Source organism: Mustela putorius, unplaced genomic scaffold (genome assembly GCF_011764305.1).
Source record: "Mustela putorius furo isolate JIRA1106 unplaced genomic scaffold, ASM1176430v1.1 tig00000145_pilon_pilon_pilon, whole genome shotgun sequence".
Lineage (NCBI taxonomy): Eukaryota > Metazoa > Chordata > Mammalia > Carnivora > Mustelidae > Mustela > Mustela putorius.
The window spans coordinates 40,992,747-41,014,946 of NW_025421294.1; the positions used below are offsets into that span (position 1 = coordinate 40,992,747).

At 48.7% G+C, this 22,200-nt stretch overlaps 1 protein-coding gene across 3 annotated transcripts in view; it reads right to left on the reverse strand.

Moving 5' to 3' along the window:
* The window catches only part of WWC1 (WW and C2 domain containing 1), a 152,177-nt gene extending 138,493 nt beyond the window's left edge, over window positions 1-13,684 (reverse strand). For 2 of the 3 annotated variants that reach the window (XM_045075627.1, XM_045075626.1), the window contains exon 1: window positions 13,091-13,684. In XM_045075627.1, the coding sequence (XP_044931562.1) occupies window positions 13,091-13,209 (119 nt within the window). In that variant the 5' untranslated portion in view covers window positions 13,210-13,684. The remainder of the gene's footprint in view (window positions 1-13,090) is intronic. The other variant, XM_045075628.1, reaches the window with a different exon arrangement.
* Between the last annotated feature and the right edge of the window lie 8,516 nt (window positions 13,685-22,200).

The following is a 22,200-nucleotide window of genomic DNA, read 5'->3' on the forward strand; positions in this document are numbered from 1 at the left end:
GTTGAGGACGTTCATCCCTGGGGGGTAGATTTTGAAAAAAACCTACTGTACTCTGAAAAACAGCTCACTCACCCTGCTTCCTGAAAAGGGACATCTGCTAGAACAGGAGTAGAGCAAACACGAAAGCCTGGCCTCTCCAAACAGACCCCGAGCAACTGGAAAAAGTGGTCAGTGCAGGAATCACCATACTGAAAGGGGCTCTGGTCTGAATGACCAGGATGAAGTCAGTGTTGCTCTCCCTGACAGCCTTGCCTGACCTACGCGATCGTGAAGAACATGCATTTTGGGGTGGGCAGACTGAATCTGAATCCCAGTTCTGCTACTTACTAGCTTACAATCGTGGGCAAGTTTTCAACCCCCTATGCATCACTTTCCCCATCAGCAGAATGGAGATGGTATCGTTCTTACTTCACTGGGCTGCTCGGAGAATTACATTGGATAATGCATTCAAAGCCCACAGCCCAGATCTTGGCACAGTCTAAGGTCTTAATAAATGTTAGCTATTATTAGTTCTTACCCACAGGCTATGATCTATATGGTGACAATGTCTGCACGCCCCACTCTCTTGGAGTTTCAAGGACACAGATGTGTGCATGAAATCCAGACGGGGTTCTGCTGAGGTCAGACAGAAGCAGCACTGGGGGCCCAACCCCCAAGACTGCAACTCCGCAGTAGCTTAGACCAATTTGTTCAAAAGCATTACTGCTGCAATGGGAATTTAAAGATTTTCACATTAAAGTAAAGATGAGCTTAAATCTCTCTGATCCTTAACACTCCAGGAAAGAAATCACAAGGCAGGTACAGCAAGGTGACTGAAATCCCCCAAAGATCTACTTCTCCCCTACCACAACTGCTTTTTAAATATTTCCTAGATCATCTCAATTTTTCTATATAGAACTGTAGAAATCTTTATTTTTAAAACCTTCTAGGAGGTACTTTCATATAATCTCACTGAAACCTTGCAAGTGTTTATAAGACCATTATCTACCTACAGTCACGGTTCTCCAATCTGGCTCTACCCTGGAAGTCCCGTGCCCAGGCCATACCGCAGTCCAATTAAACCAGAATGTCTGGGAGTGGGCCAGACATGGGTATTTTTAGCACTCTCCTCCTGTGAGACCAATGTGCAGTTGAACTTGAGAATCACTGACTGATCCTTTTGTCCCCCAGGTCCAAACACAACCTCCTATCTTCTGTTGCAGAAAGGGGACCAAAGGTTATTACTCCCCCACGGTAGAGCAATGGAGGCTATGGCTCAGGGAAGGCAAATGACTTGTTGCTCTGACCAGAAGCAGAATCTAAAACTCCCAACTAGGGAGCATTCATTCCCTGACTTGTGCATTCCTACTGTGTGCCAGCCACCAGGCTACCCAACCACCCCGAATGGAGAACACGCAGGGAGGGGGCCACGCTGTTCTACTACAGTGTAAGGTGCCATGGGGGCCAGGCAAAGCACATGGGGAGGGCCTTTCTAACCTTCATTTGTGAGCTGAAGCTCGATGTGGGAGGTCAAGCAACGGTCGGGTCTGGTGAAAGTGTGAATGAGGGTCTATCTTACACAATACAAGTCTGAGGATGATACTAAAATAGTCATAAGCCAATGAAGACCATTTCAACTCGCCCCACCTGCCAGTGCTCAGAGAGTTCTTTAAATCTGATCAGTTTCAGGGTACCTGGGTGGCTCAGTGGGTTAAGCCGCTGCCTTCGGCTCAGGTCATGATCTCAGGGTCCTGGGATCGAGTCCCACATCTCTCTCTGCCTGCCTCTCTGCCTACTTGTGATCTCTGTCTGTCAAATAAATAAATAAAATCTTTTTAAAAAAAAAATCTGGTCAGTTTCTCCCTGTGATCACTAACAAAATATCTTAGGTCATTCTGGCTGCAAACATTTGGCCAGTTGATCTGAGACTGAGGGGCAGTAGAGTCAAGTTTTGGATCCAGTAGGTGGAATGTGAGTATCTGAATTTCTCTTTTTTTGCTTTTTTTTTTCTTTTTAAGATTTTCTTTCTTTATGAGAGAGAGAGAGCGAGCAAGTAAGCAAGAGAGCACAGGCAAGGGGAGCTGCAGAGGAGGAGAAGCAGACTCCCTGCTGAACAGGGAGCCCAATGTGGGGCTTCATCCCAGGACCCTGGGAGCCTGACCTGAGCCTAAGGCAGACACTTAACCGACTGAACCACCCAGGTGTCCCAAGAATCTGTTTCTATCTTTCTTTCCTTTTTTTTTTTTTGGAGAATCTGTGTTTTTAATGGGTTCCCAGGAGAAGCTGATATGCTAGTCTGGGACCACATTTTGAGAACTTGGGCTGGGTGACCAGTAAGGAAGCTAAAAGAAATACCCAGGGTCTCCAATGCAGCTGGCAAATGTTTGTTTTATGTCAGCGATGGAAATAAAGCACTCAGGCTCCTTTTGAAACTCCTTGAGCTGTTAAGATACCTTTCAGTAGTCCCCTCTAGCAAAAGTCATTGTTTACTGGACTATGTTTATCGCTGAAGTATGATCAGTTCTCCCAGAGAAACAGGAAGAATATGGTTTATGCCCAAGAACTCTGGTACTCAAAATATATGAATTGAGCAGTAATTATATAGTGACCGATAAAGCTATAAAATGTACTAAGGAGGGGCATCTGGGTGGCTTAGCTTGTTAAATGTCTGCCTTTGGCTCATAATCTCAGAGTCCCACATCAGGCTCCCTGCTCAGGGGGGAGCCTGCTTCTCCCTCTCCCTCTTCCCCTCCTCTCTGCTTGTGCTCTGTCTCTCAAATGAATAAACAAAATTTATTTTAAAAAACATTTTATTTATTCACTTGAGAGACAGAGAGAGCACAAGCAGGGGAGAGGCAGAGGGAGAAACAGCCTCCTTGCTAAGCTGGGAACCTCCCGTGGGGCTCGATCCCAGGACCTGAGATCATGACCTGAGCCAAAAGCAGATGCTCAACCACCTGAGCCACCCTGGTGCCCAAATAAATAAAATTTTAATAATAATAATAATAAAATGTACCAAGGAGGCCTTACTTGCTGCTTGTAGAACTACCCAGAGAATAGTTATAGTTATTTAAGTTTAGAACTTATAATGAGACACCTCTAATTTGGTTTTGTGCAACCCTATGAGGTACACTCTAACGTATTCTCATTTGCCAGTGAAGACATGGAGACTCACGAAGGTTTAAGTAACGTAACCAAGCTCATAGAACTAGCCACTGACAAGGCTGGGATATAAAATCCAAACTGTGGTCAAGGGGACCAAGAATGGACATTGGCTCCCTCAAAATTGTGAGGATTCAGCGAGAATCCAGAGAGGGACTTGCCTCTTCCACACACCTCCCCTGTACTCCCTAGAGCTGAGGTCGGATGGGGATAGGAGGGTCTGAAAGTTCCAAGGGGTGAAGGAGCCCGGCAACCCTCTCTCTCGGCAGAGCAGCTGGGCATGGATGTCCTGGCTCAGCGCCAATGAGAAACAGAGAGGAGGGTTCCCTCTGATCCTCTCCTGAGTACCGATACAGAGATCCTATACATTCCGATGTAAAGAGAGGTCCCTCTGGCTTCCAGAATCCCTTCAGACTTCCTGCTTCCCTGTGCTTTCTTTCACAATGGAGGGGGGACCCCTACAGATTTTGCCACCGCTGGGCTTCAGGATAGCCAAAGAACTAGGACAAGGGTATGCTCATGCCATCACAGCCGTGCAGGGACAGCGCTTGCTCCCGAAACCACTTTCTCTCGCTCTCTTGGCATAAGAATGAGGACCAGGTATCCTCAGCCGCTTTCCTCGGTTTCCCTGTCTGTGAAACAGGAATAATACAGTCCTTTTCCAGGCTACTGTGAGGATTCAATGAATTGACTGCCGGGAGCGGTGCAGGGCAAGGACCAGCAGCAACACCTGGGGACAGGTTCAACACGCAAATTTCCAGGCCCCACAGCACCCCTATGGACGCAAACCAGGCACCGGTGGCAGGGAGTAGGAGTGGGATTTAACAAGCCCTCTGGCTGGTTCTGATGCTTCCCCAAGTTTGGCAACCTCTGCTCTAAAGTGTAAGCTCCACGAGGACAGGATTTCTGTTGGTCCTGTCACTCCCAAGTCCCCAGTGCTGGAATAACGTCTGGCATATTACAGACACCCTACCCACTTCCAGGCACTCAATAAATATTTTTGAATGATTAAATGAGTCCAGTTGAAACAGGGGAGGAAGGAAAACCAAGGTCCAGAGAGCCTGGCATTTCTAACTCTATCTGCATAGCTTGATGACTCTCTTACTCATTTGTAGTAAATATTACAAGTCGCAGACGGACTGTTGTGTCTCACCCCTGCATTCCCAATTCCTAGCGCAGTGCCCAGTTCATCCTGACAGGCTCTTGGCAACACCCTGCCGAAGGCACAAATGTCTCCCAGGTCCAAATCTTAAGTTCACACCACAAACGCCAACAGGGGCAGCAGGAGGTGGAGGGTCTGTCCCTCCACCTTCCCAAGATGGGTAAAAGAATTTCGGAGAACACCAAGCCCCCAGCTGTAATGTAACTTATCTGTTTCACTGTTTGCCCTTCTCCCTCAACCCAAGGGTGCACCCTGCTGCCGCAGGGACTTTGCTCTGATCTCAGCCCTGGCGACGGAGCCTGAAGCCCAGTAGGCACTCAATAAATACCTGCTGGATGAGTGGCCAGCCCCGGCTGGGTGGGTCATGATAAGTACCAAGGCCCTTCTGCACCACCACCACACTAAAATCAGCAGCTTGGGTCCTCAAACGGCTCTCTGGCAGTTCCGGAGGCGGGGGGTGGAGGGGAAGGAAGGACTTCTGGAGTGAGGAGACATGGTATCAAGGAGTCACAGATGAATTCCAGATACCTCCAGTTTCTGCAGCAGCCTTTTCAGTTCTGCCTTGACAACCGCGATTCATTACCCTTGCTTCACACTCAGCTCCGGTGCCAGCTCGCCCGCAAGAGTCACTCCGCTCCAGAAATTCCAAAGAAGGGCTTGTCTCCGATAAGACTGGGGGTGGGGTGGGGGGTAGACTTTATTGACTTATTTATCTAACGAGTGCTGCCAAGGCGGTTTACAAGCTCTGATGTCAACGTGGCCCAGAATGAGCCCTGGCCTACCAGAAGACACTGGAGTTGCCAAGGAAGGAATGATCATTCCACTTCCCCTACAGATGTACAGGAGGGCAAATGCACCTCACCAGGAACAGGTGCCATCAGAAAGACTGATATGCACTCGGCACTGGGCTAAGACTTGCCGAGTCTGGTGTCATGTCATCCTTGGGTGTAGGGAGGTCCTACTCTGAGGAAAAGAAACTAATTTGAGGTCACTGACTATGTGTAACGAGAGAGCCAGAACTTGGTCTGGTGCCCTGCGAAGATCTTTATGAAGACATTATCAATTGCAGGGAATAGTGTGGAATTGTTGGACCCGTATTTGGCTGCAAGCACACAATCGTGTTTCTCCACAGCGAACACTACACTAATAGGTGTGTTTCTGTTGATTCCTCTGTCGTTAAAAAGTTCCTTTTCCTTATGCTTCCCTCTCTCTCTTCCCTTCCTCTCTCTGAATTTACTGAGAGTGCCGTCATGCCAAGAGGAAGGCTTTGAAATCAGATGGACCTCGATTCAGATTCCAACTCTGCCTTTCTACCTGCCTGACCTTGAGCTTGTCATTTGCCCATTCTTAGTCCCAGTTTCCCTATTTGCAAAATGCCAGGAATCTACAATGAGCAACAGAGCTTGCCGCACGGCAGGTACTGGATAGAGACGATTACATCGAACTATTATTATCTTCATTATCGCCAACGTTAAAACCAGTTACTGTTTGCCTTGTTAGCAGTAAAAAGACAAGCCATGCACTTGGGAGGAAATTCCTGGAATACGAAGTGAAATGCTTACAGAGCCCTAACTATCTAAGAAAAGCCACAACAGATGCAAGATCAGAAGGCTGTCCCAAGGTCACCTCATCCTAGAAGCCACCTGATGCCTGTATCTTGATATTTCATCCTTCCAAGTCAGGCACCAGTCAGTGGATCGGAAGGGCTGCCCCAGTGACCAATCAAACAAGCAACCGCCACTGGGCGGGGAGAAAGCCAGCGTGGGGACAGCTGGGCTGCTACAGAACCAGGCCCAGCAACAGCAGGCAGCCGGCTGGGGAAAGTCAGCAGCTGCCGTTGGCCTGGTGTCCCGGCTGCCAGAGAGTGATGAATGGAGCAGGGGAAGAAAAAAGGCAACAAAGGTGTCCCTAATCTTGATGCAGCTTCATTTTTTTTTTTTTTTTCTGGCTGACCATTGAGTGAGAACTTAAGCCTGGGTCCTTTTTCTTTGGCAGACATTTGAAACTGAAAGATCCCATTTCTTCCCAACGGTGAGATGTCATGGGTAGAAGCATTGAGGAGGCAACTGCGGGGGGGCGGGGAAGGGGGAAGGACTGGAGAATGTGACCCACCACACTTGTCCATTTTTCCACTCCTCCCCACTCTCTCGACTCCACCGGCTCCCCCCCCCCCCATCCAGCATCTTTAGAAAATGTTCTGTGTGCTCCCAACATGGCAACAGTGAACGCCTGTCCCCGCCTCAATCTCCCCCCATTATTTTGGCAAGAGGTTTTCTGCTCAGGAGCTGGAGGCTTAATGGCCTGCTGGTGAAGGTTGAATAACAAAACACCACTGTATCCAGTTTCTAAGTTTTCTCTTCTTTTATCTCACTCTGAAACAGGGATTCAAGGCAGCCCGAGAAGCTTGTCAGCAGCAAGCAGAGCTTCTCGCTGTTCTGTGGCAGGGTTTGCTACCGACTGGCCCTGCCCGTGCTGGAAGACAACAGGCCGTGTGAATTTTTCACACACGCTCAGCCCAGAATCAGCCCTCAGCCCTGCCCAAGTGGAAGCCCCAGGAGATGTCAGCCCAGCCATTTCTCCAAAAGAAGTGGATTTTTCTTGTCCAGAGCCCCCCTCTGGGTGCTGGGGGTTGCAGGTCCTCACTGCCTGGAGGAGAGAGAGAGATGGCCCGAGAGAGCTCCTGACAGTCAGCATGGACAGCCAACTGCCCCTCACTTGGCAAACCCTGGAAATGCCACCATAACTTGACTAAGGCTTCTTCCAGTTCAGGAAGGTCTGCAGCAACATGCCGGCCACCTTCCAACTCAGATGTATTTGAGCACTGTTCTCTCCTTATGTGCACCTGAGCTTGGTGTTACAACCCTCCCAGTAACTAAGGCAACCTGATTCTCTTCTCTTCAAAAGAGCAGTGTTTCACAGCTACCTGGGATCCCGGGGGATTGGAGAATCAGGTCAGTTTGGCTAGGCAAAAAGCCGGGGCGGGGGGAGGGGGTGATGACAGAGAGTAGCTGCCTTGGCTACTAATTCCCTGGCCACTGGGAACATTTACCCAAGCAACTTGGAAATGACTTTGAGCTCTCGACACACACTGTATCCTTTAGAACTTCTTTGCCTCTGTTTCTGTGCTCTCTTTCCCAGAGCTCTGGTTAGCTGGCTGCTTCCAGAAGGTGGGGTTTTTGCCCAACAGCCTCCTGATCTGCTGAGGATCTCACAGGCACTGATCAAGCATCCTCAATATCTCCCTGAGAGGCACAGCAGGTCGGCTTCAGCGCAGGAATACATGGAAACTCCCAAGCCCACCTTACTGACGGGTTATCTGGAACAGCTAGGAGTTCCAGATAGGAGTGTGGACTCAAGAGTCCCACTACCTGGGCTCCAATTCAAGGTGCATCACCTACTGGTGACCTTGAGCAACTTACTTTACCTTTCTAAGTCTCAGTGTCCTCCTCTGAACACAAAAATAATTACAGTACTTACTTCACAAGGTTGGCGAAAGGATGAAATGAGATCCTAACAGGAAAGGCTCAGCCCAGTGAGTACCACAGAGTAAATTCAGTGTCACAGTATTCCCAGGACACGATTCACAAACGGTTGGGATGGTATGAAAGGAAACTGCCAGTCTACACAGTCAGAAAGGATTATGGAAAATAACTCAGCCACAAGCCTAAAATATTCCCGAATCATTACAATGGGTGAGGAGAAACTGGATCTGATTTTTAGGGAAAAGTTTATATAAAAGAAAGAGGGAAGGAGACCATTCCTAGTGATTCAAGGTGTGACCTTGGGCAAGTCACTTGTCTCTGAGTCTTCGTTTTATCAGTGAAACAAGAGGGAAGGGTTACATGACCGGAAAGGTCCATCCCCGCTGCAAACTGCTACAGAGCAGGGCAGAGACTCAGTCCCCATTTGATTTAAGTGTTCCACAGGCACTTCCAAGTAAAAGCCAGAAGGACTGGCATTCCCAAGCGCCTCCTGGGTATTGGGCTCTGTGCTAACTGCTCTACCTGACTTAGCTTATTTAACATCTGTAACTACCCTTGACAACTATGTGTACCTCCCTATTGTAGAAAAGACAAAAGCCAAGGTTTGCAACTTGCCAAGGTCACTTGGGTAGCAAGTAGGACATCCGAGATGCCACCATTCAAAAGCTCACCTCTTTCCACTGTCCACACTTGCTCTCTGGTTAACTGTGCCCGGGCCACACCAGAATGGTTACAGGTAAGTGAAGTCAGGCCTGTCCCCACTCCATTCCCCAAGGCCAAATTCTTTAGGCAGTGGAGGCCAGGCAGTGGAGCAGGGCAGAGCAGCAGTCAGATGTGTGGGTTCTGGCATCAGTGCACTTAGCAATCATATCTCGCCTCCACAAAAGCTGGCTTTCACCAAACTCAGCCCCCCGGAGCCTCAGGCACCTCAGAGATCATAGTACCTATTCCCAGGCTTGTCAGAAGGAGTAAAGGAAATCGCCCATATAAAGCTCTCTTTATAAAGCCCATATAAATTGGTGAGCAATTTCTAGGTTAATCTAAGGCAGGAGTATGAACCTGGGGTCCAAGAGCCCCCTGAAATTATGTGCCAAAACTGAATTTGCACTTTCCTTCCAGAAGCATCTTTAGCCTTTATCGGATTCTCATAAGGATCTGTGGCTAGAAGGAGGTTAAGCTCCTTGGATGGTAGCCCAACTTCCTATAGTAGAAGTAATTTCTGAAAGAACAGGATTAGCACATGTTCCCTCAATCATGAGAGAAGTTGTGGAGTCCTCTTAACATGGCCTCTTAGCCATGTGGGCCTCCAGAACAAATCACACAGCCTCGGAAACTGTGCCCACAGAGCTCCTGGGTGGTTCCTGGAAGAAGGGTCTGAACGTACACCACCAAATGAGCAGGAATCAGGCTTCAAGAACCTTCTCTGGCAAGGCCAGTTCAAACAATCGATTCTTCCTCGGAGAACAATCAGCATATTTGTTTTTGCATACCACTAAGTTAAATACACAAGGAACGCTGGCCCTTTGTTGGGAGCTCCCAGAAGCACCCAGAGTTACTCCGCTGAAGGAACACTGCTCCAAGGGGCTGAGCTCTGAGGCCAGAGCACCTGATTCTCCAGGCCGGCCTTGCTTCAGGAGGAGCGTGTGGTGCTGTGGGAGCCTTTGGCCCAGTAGGCAGGGCCCAAGCTGCCCCCTGGACTCTCTCCGGTTGTTGGGACAACCGTCCTCAGGAATTTCGGCCTCCCAGTCCTGCCCTGGGTGAGAAGGGAAGAGAGCTGGCAAGCCTGGCTGCCTGGCTGCTCTTCCGACCCGCTGGTGAAAGGGGAAGCGGAAAACTGGATTCCCTACCCCCAGCAGCCTCCATGGCGGACAGCACAGAAAACAGCTCAGCCCCAGAGGGAGGAATGTGCCAAGACATTCTTCAGGGTTGGTAACCCGAGACGCTATTTTGTTCGTGGCTAAGAAATCACTTTTCTGACTGAAGGCCTGTTTGACTTACTTCTTTTAAATTCAAGGGAATGGGTGGGCATCCCCTTGATTCAGGTAAGGAAAAAGCCAAGACAAATGCTAACACACACACACACACACACACACACGCACGTACATAAGCTTCAGGAGTAGAACTTTATTTTTTATGTGATCGTTTGTTTAAGAGCATTAATTAGATGCAGAGATGTAAACACCTTGGTAGATGTTTATCTCCCCTACCCCACCACCCCAAGGTGTCTGGCTCTTTTTGACTTTGTCATTTTTTTTTCCTCTTCCTTGTTACAATTCCCCCTCTCCTTCTGCCATGGGGTCGGGAGGGGTAAGGTGAGGCCGAGGAGTTTGAAATCACATCTGAGACCTGGCAGGGTCCTGTGAACACCTCTCATCAACCATCTTCTCTCACCAACGGAGCACATACTTGTACCTCAGAGAGGTCAAGTGATTTACCCTAGGCCACACAGTAAGACTGTAAGACAGAAATCCCAAACGGGGTGTGCAGGAGAGAAATCCCAGACAGCCATAAGCGGACGCCCTCCACTTAGCCCTTTCCCCAAATTTTCAGTTAGCCCACCTTAACAGTGACCCCAGGATTGTGCTAGGAACACCTCAGCACCCCAAACTTTGGCACCCCCTAACTAACCTAGTGTGGGTAGGATGACCAGGAAGTACAAAGATGCATTAAAACCAATGACTTGCAAGGTGAAAGTGAGTGGCTCAGTTAAATGCTACTATGTTTTTAATTCCTCTCCAATGCTTGCCAGTCTGTTTAAAAACAAAGGTTGGGAATGGGGTACCTGAGTGGTTCAGTCGGTTAAGCATCTGACTTCAGCTCAGGTCATGATCTCAGGGTCCTGGGATCAAGTCCCCTGTTGAGCTCCCTGCCCAGTGCGAAGCCAGTTCCTGCCTCTCCTCCCTGCTTGTACTCGCTCTCACTACCTCTGTCTCTCTCAAATAAATAAAATCTTATTAAAAAAAAAAAAAAAAGCCCACAAAGGTTGGGCATACCTATTGCTGAGATATGGGCAAGCTACAGTACAGACCTAACATAATGGCGCTGGGTTGTTATTTTACTCCTCCTCTACTATTTCTTTCAGGATCTTTTCTATTTATGCCAACAGATATTACTAGTTTCCCATTTGTAGAAGTGGTTAAAAAATGTTCAAATTGAGTTGACTTAAAGTCACACAATACAAGTTCATTTAGTACAACATCAAGGTGGTGGTTCACATGATACCAAAATTTAAAAAATAATGCTCTAGCCAAGTCAGTTTTCCATTCGCCCTTGTCCAGGGATGAAAAATTACTGCTGTTTGAGAAGCTTTCTATAGCTGTATTATCCTCCCAGAGGCCCCAGAGAAGTCCCTAGATTCGTGACCTAGGGTAAGTTAGCAGCGCTCAATGTGGGGCTATCCTCCAACGTCCAGCCGCTGACAGCACACCAGCCTCAGTGAGCTGCTGGGACCAAAACCAGGCTGGAAATAGAAGACTGAACTCATGTCTGTTCTATAAGGAACAAGGGGCTGCCCTGTTCACCAACAGGGCAACAGCATCCCTGGTACAGAGGACCCTGAGTGGGGCAGGGAAGGATAGTGAGTCAGGACAAATTTGGAGGTCAGAATGTCAAGAGCTGGTAAAGAGTCTGGCATATGGGGAGTGATGGAAAGATCAAGATTTTCAAGCAAATCACACCTCAGGGCCTCAAATTTTTTCTTAGGTTTGAAAATAAGAACTGGGCGCTGATTATCTATGCCCCTTCCAACTTTCAGAATTCTTCTATTAGTCCTTCCATTCCAAGCAAACAATTAATCTGACAAACAGGGAACCTGGGGCTCAGAGGTTAAAGCAGCTTGCTCATGGGATGCTTCCTTTAGCAAAAAAAATTTCTCTTCCAAGGCCACCTGGCTGGCTCAGTTGGTAGAGCCCACGAATCCCAATCTTGGGCTAGTGAGTTCAAGGCCCACACTGGGCATAGAGCTTTCTTTTCTTGATTTCTCTTCCAGGTTACATTAATGAGACATCCCGTGTGGTACTGAGAATAAAGCACGCACCCAGTAAATGTTAAATGAATGAACTTAAAGTGCTCACAGAAACTACTTGGAATCTCAACTCAAATTTTCTTTCTGCCTCTTTTTTTAAAGCCTCACCTTGCTACACACCCCATCTTGGACTTCTGGGACCTCAATCCCAACCCCGCCAGATGAAGGGTCCAAAAAATTCACCTCTATGGCTTTACAGGCACCTGATACCCAAGGTCGCGAGGACGAGGTGAAAATTCCACATTCCTAAGACAGTAGGACCACAGACCAAGACATTAAGGACAAGGCAATCTCAGAGGGTGGTCCTCTCCACCCCTACCCCCAGGGGGCACCCCAGGATATACATGGGGACGGTATGTGTAAAGAAATGCCAAGCAATCAAAACCGGGAGAAAGTCTGGAAGCTAAGAACCACACCAGTCATCTCATCTCAGACTCCACCTGTCTCAGCACACACACACACACACACACACATCCCGTGCTACAGTCAGTTTGGTGCCCACCAAGGTCACGACGCGCTGGTACACGGCTGAGGAGCTCTGGCCCCTCAGGAAGAAAGGGAGGAGAACGAGGTGATGGGCTGGGCTTTGCGGGAGGCCTCTCACCTCCATCTGCATCCTAAGAGCTTCCAAGTTGCTGTAAGATTCCTGGAGAACCAATCTTCCCCATCAGCCCTCCCCCGCTCCTTCCTTTCCTTCCCACTCCCGGCCTCCAGGCCCCCTGGCTGCTCCTGCGCTCTTCTCAGAACCTCCCAGGCACCTGTCAAAAACCACACTCCGGGCTGCCTTCCCCTCTGCCTAGTGTCCTCCTTCCTCCAGCAGTTTCCCCCTGGATCCTGGGTCCCAACTACCCCCTCCTAACCAGATGCTTCCCCATCTCCCCCCATCTGCCCGGGAAAGACTCCCCCGGAAGCCCCAGAATCACTCGGCTAGGTTGCTTCCCCCGCCCCCGCCCGACCTCTTCCTAAAGGGGGCGGAGGGGGCGGGGCTAGAGCTTAAGGTCAAAACTCCGTGCAGGTGCCGGCTGGGGCCTAAGCCCTCCAAACGGGTGGCGGTGGGACTGCGTGGGCCAACCCACTGGCCGTCCTCTCCTCCCAGCAGCCCACCCCAGCAGGAGCAGCGCCCCAGACGGCGGGGGGTTGGGGAGGGGGCGGCAAACTAAAGACAGCGCAAGAGGCTCACAGAGTTCCCTTGCACCCCCGGCCCAGTCCCGGCTGGTGGTCCCCGGGGCAGGAGGGGGCCCAGGCCGGAACGCGAGGTGTGCGGGCTCCCCGGGGTCCTACCTGTCCCGCGGATCGATCCAGCTGGTGGTGCGGCTCGTGTGATCTATGTAGTAGACCTTGCCGTCGAAGTCGCGCGCCTCCTCCCAGCCCTCCGGCAGGGGCAGCTCCGGCCGGGGCATCTTCCCGAGCGCGGCCCGCGCTCCCCCATGCAGCTCCCGGTCGCCGCGGGGGCCCCCGGCTCAGCGGCTCCGGCCGGCCGTATTCAGCCCGGGCGGCCGCCGAGGCACCATGATGGGGGTGGGGTGGCGCCCGCGGACTGGGGGCCCTAGTGGGGGCCGGCCGCGGTGGCGCCGCGGTCCATGCGGCCCTGAGGCTCCGACCCGGCGCTGCCCGCTGCTCCCGCCACCGGCCTCTCACGCTGCCATGTGCGCCCGCAGCGGCGCGGTGCGGGCCCGGGGACGCGCCCGGCCGGCGGGACAGAACGAGCCGAGCGCAGCTGCCGCCTGCCCTCCTCCGCCGCGCTGCGCGCTGCGCCCTCCACGCCGCCGCCTGCAACCACCGCCTCCTCCTCTTCCTCCCCCTTGGCCGGGCGCCGTCGCCACTCTCCGCTGCGGCGTTCTGCGCTCTCTCGCTTTGCGACTTCTGCCTCCGCCAGGTGCGGCTCGGGCGGTGCAGGTAACCGCGCTGCCCCGGAAACAGGAGGCGGAGCGCTGGGCGCCTGGGTTCCCGGGTCCCCTCCCCGCGCCCAGCGCTGCGAGGGCGGGTCCTAGGACCCAAGACGCGCCCCCTCGTGGGACAGTCCGAACCGCCGGCCGCCCCTAGGCCGCCCCTGCCAGGGGAAAGGGAGACGACCCCTTACCTGGATCCCCGACGCGGACTGGATCCCCAGGTGACTGGAGCAAGAACCGCTACGCCCCTGCTTCCCAACGCTCCTGGCTCTGCACCTCGCTTCTAAGTACAGGTGGCCCCAAATCTTACAACTCCCCACTTCTCTTTTATGTAGAATCACAAGTCAGGCAAGAAGTGGTTAAATGGAAACATTCTTGCGATTCAGGGAACATAAGTTTTCCTGGATCTCTGATCCCTTCCCCCAACACACGCACCATCTGTCTCCCTCTCATTCCATTCTTCTCCCCATGTTGTTTCACCATCCCCCACCCCCACCCCCACCCCCATGTTTGCTAATGTAGCTGGCTCTCCTCTGGGTCCCTAAAATTAGGAGTGCATACTATGAATCCCCTCCCCCCCGGGACGACTTCCAAGGGGTGTCAGGGGAAGCATTTTGTAAAGTAATAGGAATGATGGACTTGTTAGTTAAATAGCCCGCCCCAGGCTGTGGGCTCCAGCTTCACAAGCGGTTCTGTCCTGTGATAATTTGAGATAGGTATGTTATGGATTTGGGGGGAAGAAGAAACAAAGCAAAATCACATTTTGAAAAAAATTAGAAGAAATTTTAAAATCAGATAGCGTTTCTTGAGAAATTAAAAATATGTAATTAAATATAAAAAGTTGGCATGACTATAGCTAGCTCGTCTGTGTTTCCTGAATGTGTGTTTAACCACTTTTGCCCTGGATATGTGGCAGGAACCTGGCTGGGAGGAATGGAGCCCAGTGCAGTGTATCCTCTTGTCTGAGAACCTCAGTCTCCCAGAGGAGCCAGCATCCTGTGCTGTATGGGCCAAAGTGTCCTGAGCAAGGGAAGGAATCCCATGTTTGTGGGCTCATTTTCTCTTAATAGATAAGACCCACTATGGCAGTTCCTTACCTCCAAATGCCTTCTGCAAAGTCAGTTACTTCCCTGAGGCCTGACCTAGGGCTTCGTGTTTAGCCCTTCTTACCCACCTTCATTCCACAGATGCCATGCACGGGAGTTCAGAATCATGGGCTCAGACTGGCTCACAACACCCAAAAGTAGGAGTTCCCCACCCTTTTAAGGAGGATTCCCATAGCCTTCATCATGTCCTCTGCTTGGGCCAAGCTTTCACAATATAAAATCCTATTATAGATTAGAGTAATAGCTCAAAAGCCAGCATGGTGTTGGGTGCTTTACACACATGATCTTATATAATCCTCAAGGGAACCCTCTGGAGTAGGGCACACTTATACCCATTTTACTGATGAGAAAACTGAGACTCTAAGATGCTATATTATTGGCAAGGGATATAGAACCAGTAAGTATACTCAGGTCTGTTTGATTTCGGCACTTAACCACTAACCTATACTTTCTTTTCTTTTCTTTTTTTTAAATTATGCTGCAGTTCCCATACCTACCGTAATCTGGATCTGGAACACTGTGGATGGTGATGAATGCTTGTCTCTTTTGATGCTTGCTTCATAAGTATTCTGCTAAGAAGCAGGAGCTCTGGAAACTGTTTGGGGCCACATCTACCCTGTTTTCTCCCAGTGTTACCGTGAGTAACTTCCTTAACCAAAGTCTCAAGTCTTAGGTCTGAAAACCATCCCATAGATTCCACAGGGCTTGTTTTAATGGCTCCAGGAGATGAGAAATATAGAGGGCTTGGCACTCAGTGGTAAGCCATCACCTCGGGGGCCTCATTGTGGTACATTAGGAGTGCCAAGCCTGGCAGCAAGCATGCCCCTATGAAATTGGAATCAATGAAGTCTTTTCTGTTCCAAAACACAAACCTGTGGTGTCCTTTGCCTTCTTGAAAATTGGGCGTGGTTGCTTGTGACAATCCTCCCAACTGCTGATTTCCTTTTTGTCGTCTCTTGCAACCCAGCCTTCTCACTGGTTGGTGTTTGTTGTGAAGGGAAACATGTTGGAGACTGTTAAATTCAGCTTGCTTTTTAAGCCCAGGTGCCCAAGCCCTGGGATTTTCCCTTTTTCTTTGGGCTTTGAGACGTGAGCAGGGGAGCAGGAAAGAGAGACCATAATAGAAAGTAACTCCTTAAAGCCTTCATCTGCTTTTGAGTCCTGACTACCTCCATCAAACCCGCCCCCAACAAAAGAATCCTAGGTTATCTCCCAGAAGCGGCAAGCAGGGTGAGGTAATAAAACAGATGACTGCTTGCCCCATGTGATGGCGGGTGAATCATCCCCAGGCATTCTCCAAGGCTGAGGACAAACGTGAAAGGGATTAAAGGTAAAACCAGCTCAGCCACGAGATAGGGCGAGCTGGACATTATTCTACAGGTGACTGAACTACAGGAATGTGAACTGAAGACAAGAAGCCCAGCCTCTCCCGGCCTTCCTGTTGGGGCCGTGTCTTGCTGCCCATGAGCTGAGCTGGAGGTATGGCCGGTACTGGAGCTAAGCAGAAGTGACCAAAGGACAAGCCTTTCCTCATTCGCTTTCACCTCCAGGGGGCCCATAGGAAATACCTGAGCCTGGCACAGGTCGCCTTGTTTTTGCTTTTGTTTTTAAGATTTTATTTATTTAGTTGACAGACAGAGATCACAAATAGGCAGAGAAGCAGTCAGAGAGAGAGGAGGAAGCAGACTCCCCGCTGAGCAGACAGCCTGACACGGGCTCAATCCCAGGACCCTGAGATCATGACCCGAGCCAAAGGCAGAGGCTTAACCCACTGAGCCACCCAGGTGCCCCTCGCCTTGTTTTTTTTTTTTTTTTTTTTTTTTTTTTACAAGAGACGCCCACTTAAATCCTTTCCCCCACTGCATGAGCAAAGAAGAAAGGCCAGTTTGCACACATGTGTTTCAAGCATTTCAGAGTGGCAAGGTAACATTTCATGAACATGTCAAGGAGGAGAAATTAAGCTTTAAAAAAAAAAAAAAGGAACAGACATATTAGCAGTAGAGTAGTTTCTTGTTCGACTCTACATTCTTCAAGGAAAATGGAGGCTTTGAAGACTTCTGCTGAGATTTTTCTTCCGACTCCATGCACGTACCTCCCTACCCCATGCTGTCCCTCCCACACATCTCAGACAAGGCACACAGTTCCATTTCCATGATTGAGTCCAGAATGTCCTTTTTCTATAGCCATGCATTATTTGAGGTTCATAACTGGGCCCATGGACTGTTCTTTTCAATGATGGGAAAACATGTCCTAAGCCAGAGAAAATTAGGATAGAAGAAACCTTAGCATTATGAGAGGCGAAACAGAAGAGATGGCTTTTTAATCTACTTCTGGGTCCTCAGTGCTTAATACGGTGCATGAAAATAAACTGATATAAGTCTGGCACAGCCTCCTCACTTTACAGGTAGGTGGAGTGTCTATGACTAATGACTCATTGCCCTGGCTCTTACTAGTCCCATTTTATGGATGTGTAAACTGAGACTCCAAGAAGTGAAGTGAATTTCTTACAGTGACATAGTAAATAATAGAGCCAAGATTCCCACTCAGCTCCTTCCAGTAAGTAGGTTTTAGCTTCTAAATTCACAGCGATATGAAGGAGTGCCAGTGAAGGAGGAACTTCAAGACAGAGGAATATCCAGATTATTTGGAACTCCTGCTTTCGTTTGGATTGCTTATCTGCTTGGCGTAGTTGGAGGTGGGAGGGGGCATGCTGCGGTCATAGCTGAGTTTACAATGAGAGGACAGGGTTGAGGTGGGGGTTCTGACTTCTAAGCTGAATAGAGACCAACATGATTCTTGACCTCCTCTAGTGCCATGGATGAGACCCATCTGGGGAGTTAGGTATCAGGGGGTTCAATAGGCTAAGCTTTCTCCATGGAACGAGGAGCACTTTTCTCCCTAGGCTGCTTGCCTCTCACCCCCCACCCCCGGACTTACCCCTCAACCTTGTTTGTTCATTTATTAACTGAACTGGATTTCTTCTTGACAGGGGGCTACCACAGGGCTGGTAGGAGAGGCTTTGATTCTCCCATGCAAGAGTCTTCTGGGTACTGGGGGCTGGGAACTGTTGAGTCTTTCACCCGGGGATGAGGAAATGAATTATGCACCGAAGGAGGAGGTGGAGAAGAAATCTCAGTTTCAGGGGTAGGGTGGGGATGTGGAGAGGAGAAAGAAAGTAAGTGTGAGCAGAGGGAGGGAGTTCCTGCTGAGGGGTGCTTTCCGCTACCCCCACCCCAGCAGCAGCAGAGGAGCCCTGGTGGGAAATGGGTGGGGGTGCCAGTGCCATACCCAGCAGGCTGGCTGAAAGGAGCCTTGGGTATTTATAGAGCTTGCATCACCATGGTACCCAGGCTCTGAAATAAAACTCCGGCCCAACTGCTTAGAGACGGGTGTAATGAAGGGCTCTTTACCTGTCCAGTGCTTGCCGTTTGATGCCTCATTCTCCGAATTTTAGATGAGCAATCTCTGTGAATTTAGTAAGACACTAGCAAGAAGAGTGTAAGGTTGGGGCTTAAACCCAGATAAATTGCCTCAGCAGGGGGGCTGGGTGGTGCAGTGGGAAATACATTGGTGGGGGTGGGGATGAAGAAGCCCGTGCATGAAACTTTGCATCTTGGTCAGTGTGTGACTTTCGGCATGAGACTCTGCCTCCTTGAGCCTCAGTTTCCCCGTTTGTAAAATGAGAGCAACAATACCCACCTCACTGTCAACATGTGACAACTAAATGAGATGCTGTAGATGAAGCGCAGGCTCAGCCCCCTGCAACATGGGGTGGGGGTGGGGATCTCTGTGTATCAGATCATGGGGGAAGCCCTCAGGACACAGGGTGGTTATTGATCCCATGGACCTTAAGTTTAGCAGTGGTGAGCTACACTATACAAGTCAGCAAATGAAATATTTGCACATTGTGGTCAATAACAAGGGGGGGGATGGTGCAATGATAAAATTTAATAGTGCGGGGATTGGTAGAAAATCTACTTTTGGCAGGGACGGAGGAGAAAGCCCTTCTGAAGAAGTGACATTTATGCAGAAAGCTGAGGTAGCCAGCAATGGGAAGAGGCAAGGAATGTGCATTCCAGGCTATGGGAGCAGCAGGAAGAAAGACCCTGAAGATTTAGTGTGTTCAACACACCAAGAAAACCCTGTTTCCATTCCAATAAAAACCACAGGAGGTTGTTTCCACAAGGTGAATCCAAGCTAGGAGGTGGTCACCCTGAAATCATGCAAGTTTCTCTGACCTCATGGCTTCCCACACTGCCATTGTCACCTGATCCAGGCTGAACGGAGAGACATATCTCTCCAGCCCTGGTTACTCAGCTACCATAAGTAGTAGCCTTCAAAGGTCTGAGACAGCCTAGTAAAGCTTGGATACTTTGTTTACTGGGTCTTTAGTTTTCAGAAGCTGAATTTTGGGGGTATCTGGATGGCTCAGTCAGGTAAGTGGCTGCCTTTGGCTCAGGTGGTGATCCCAGGGTCCTGGGATGGAGTCTTGTGTCAGGATCCCTACTCAGCAGGGAATCTGCTTGTCTCTCTCCCTTTGACTCTCCTCCCTGCTTGTGCTCTCTCTGTCTCAAATAAATAAAATCTTAAAAAAAACAAAAACAAACAAACAAACAAACAAAAAACCCACCAAAACTTAATTGTGTGTCTTGGCATGGATTTCTTTGGGTTTATCTTGTTTGGGGTTCACCAAGCTTCTTGAATTTTCAGTTTGATGATTCCTGTCGAAGTCGGGAACTTTTCAGCCATTATTTCTGATTCTTTTTACAGTCTCACCTTTTCTCCTCTCCGGGACTCCCATCTTTTATTATATTTCCTCAGTTCCCTGGGGCTCTGTTCTCTCCCCACACCTCACCAGTCTATTTTCTCTCTGTTGTTCAGATTAGGCCATGCCTATTGTTCTCTTTTCCACATCACTGATTCTTTCCTCTGTCCCCTTCTTTCTCTTCTTGAACCCAGCCTCTGAACATTTAAATTTTAATTTTTTTAGGATTTTATTTGAGAGAGAGAGAACATAAGCAGGAGGAGTGGCAGAGGAAGAAGGAGAAGTGGGCTCCCTGATGAGCTGGGAGCCTGATGTGGGGCCTGATGCAGAGTTTGATCCTAGGACCCTGGGACCTTGACCCAAACCCAGGGCACTTAACTGACTGAGCCTTCCAGACACTCCCATTTTAATCGCTAAAATTTTCATTTCAAACCTTTCCATTTGGTTCTCCTTTATTTTTTTGCTGAGGCTTTCTGTTTCTTTCATTTTGTGTCAACTGTATTTATCATTACTCATTGAAGCATTTTTTATTGTGATGCTTTAAAATTTTTGTCAGAAATTCTAATTTTAGTGCTGGCATCTATTGATTGTCTTTTTTTTTCCATTCAGCTTGAAATGTTCCTAGTTCTTGGTATGATGAGTGATATGTATTTATTTAATTTTTAAGTGGGCTCAATGCCTAGTTTAGGGCTTGAACTCACGACCCTGAGATTGAGAGTCACATGCTTTACTGACTGGGCTAGCCAGGCACCCTGATGAGTAATTTTTTTTGACCAATACCTGGGCATTTTTCTATTATACTCTGAGACTTGGATCTCATGTAAACTGGTTTTTGCTGGCTTTCTCTGATACCTTTCCAGCAGGGGTGGAGAATGGCCTCAGGTGGTGGGGAGATATGACATCCTATTACTGCTGGGTAGAGGTGGAAGTCCAAATTCCCACTTGGTCTTATTGACACCAGGGGGATACACATTGGCCTCTCTGGCACAATCCTAGGAGGTTATTGGGGTTCCTCATGAAAGCCTCTTAAACATGGTTGTTTAGGATTACTACTTGGCCTTTATTAGTATGACTGAAAGTAGGGCCACAGTTTTTCTCTGTGGCTAGAGAAAGATGTAAAAAAAAAAAAAAAAAAAAAAAAAAAAGCTACAGTAAGATGGCTGTTGTCTAAAAGATTTCTGTGTGCTAGTCTGCCCCTTTTCTGGTCTTCCGGCTAACTTTTGTTGAACATTTTTTGTCTGGACCAATTGACATTTCTGAGTTTTTGGTTTCTCTAGCACTCAATCTGGGATGTGTGAGACAAAAAGAAAATCCAGGGAACTCATATGTCATTCCTCAGGTCCTGAGGTCCCTAGCCATCTGCCTCCTTTTCTGCACTTTGGGTCTTCTTACCTTTGTTTTCTGTATAGTGTCCAAAGATCTTGGTTTTACTTAGTCTAAAGAAAAGGGAAAAGTTTGCCTTTTCTATTTTTTTTATAATTTTATTTTTTTATAAACATATAATGTATTATTAGCCCCAGAGGTACAGATCTGTGAATCGCCAGGTTTACACACTTCACAGCACTCCATAGCGCATACCCTCCCCAATGTCCATAACCCCACCACCCTCTCCCTACTTCCCTCCCCCTGGCCACCCTCAGTTTGTTTTGTGTCATTAAAAGTCTCTTATGGTTTGTCTCCCTCCTGATTTCATCTTGTTTCATTTATTCTTTTCCTACCCCCCAAACCCCCAACGTTGCATCTCCACTTCCTCATATCAGAGAGATCATATGATAGTTGTCTTTCTCTGATTGACTTACTTTGCTAAGCATAATACCTTCGAGTTCCATCCACATTGTCGCAAATGGTAAGATTTCATTTCTTTTGATGGCTGCATAGTATTCCATTGTATATATATACCACTTCTTTATCCATTCATCTTTTGAAGGACATCTAGGTTCTTTCCATTGTTTGGTTATTGTGGACATTGCTGCTATAAACATTCGGGTGCAGGTGCCCCTTCGGATTACTACGTTTGTATCCTTAGGGTAAATACCCAGTAGGGCAATTGCTGGATCATAGGGTAGCTCTATTTTCAACTTTTTGAGGAACCTCCATGCTATTTTCCAGAGTGGCTGCACCAGCTTGCATTCCCACCAACAGTGTAGGAGGGTTCTCCTTTCTCCGCATCCTCACCAGGATCTGTCATTTCCTGACTTGTTAATTTTAGCCATTCTGACTGGTGTGAGGTGGTATCTCATTGTGGTTTTGATTTGTATTTCCCTGATGCCGAATGATGTGGAGAACTTTTTCGTGTGTCTATTGGCCATCTGGATGTCTTCTTTGCAGAAATATCTGTTCATGTCCTCTGCCCATTTCTTGATTGGATTATTTGTTCTTTGGGTATTGAGTTTGCTAAGCTCTTTATAGATTTTGGACATTAGCCCTTTATCTGATATGTCATTTGCAAATATCTTCTCCTATTCTGTTGGTTATCTTTTGATTTTGTTAACTGTTTCCTTTGCTGTGCAAAAGCTTTTGATCTTGATGAAGTCCCAGTAGTTCATTTTTGCCCTTGCTTCCCTTGCCTTTGGCGATATTCCTAGGAAGAAGTTGCTGAGGTTGAAGAGGTTGCTGACTGTGTTCTCCTCA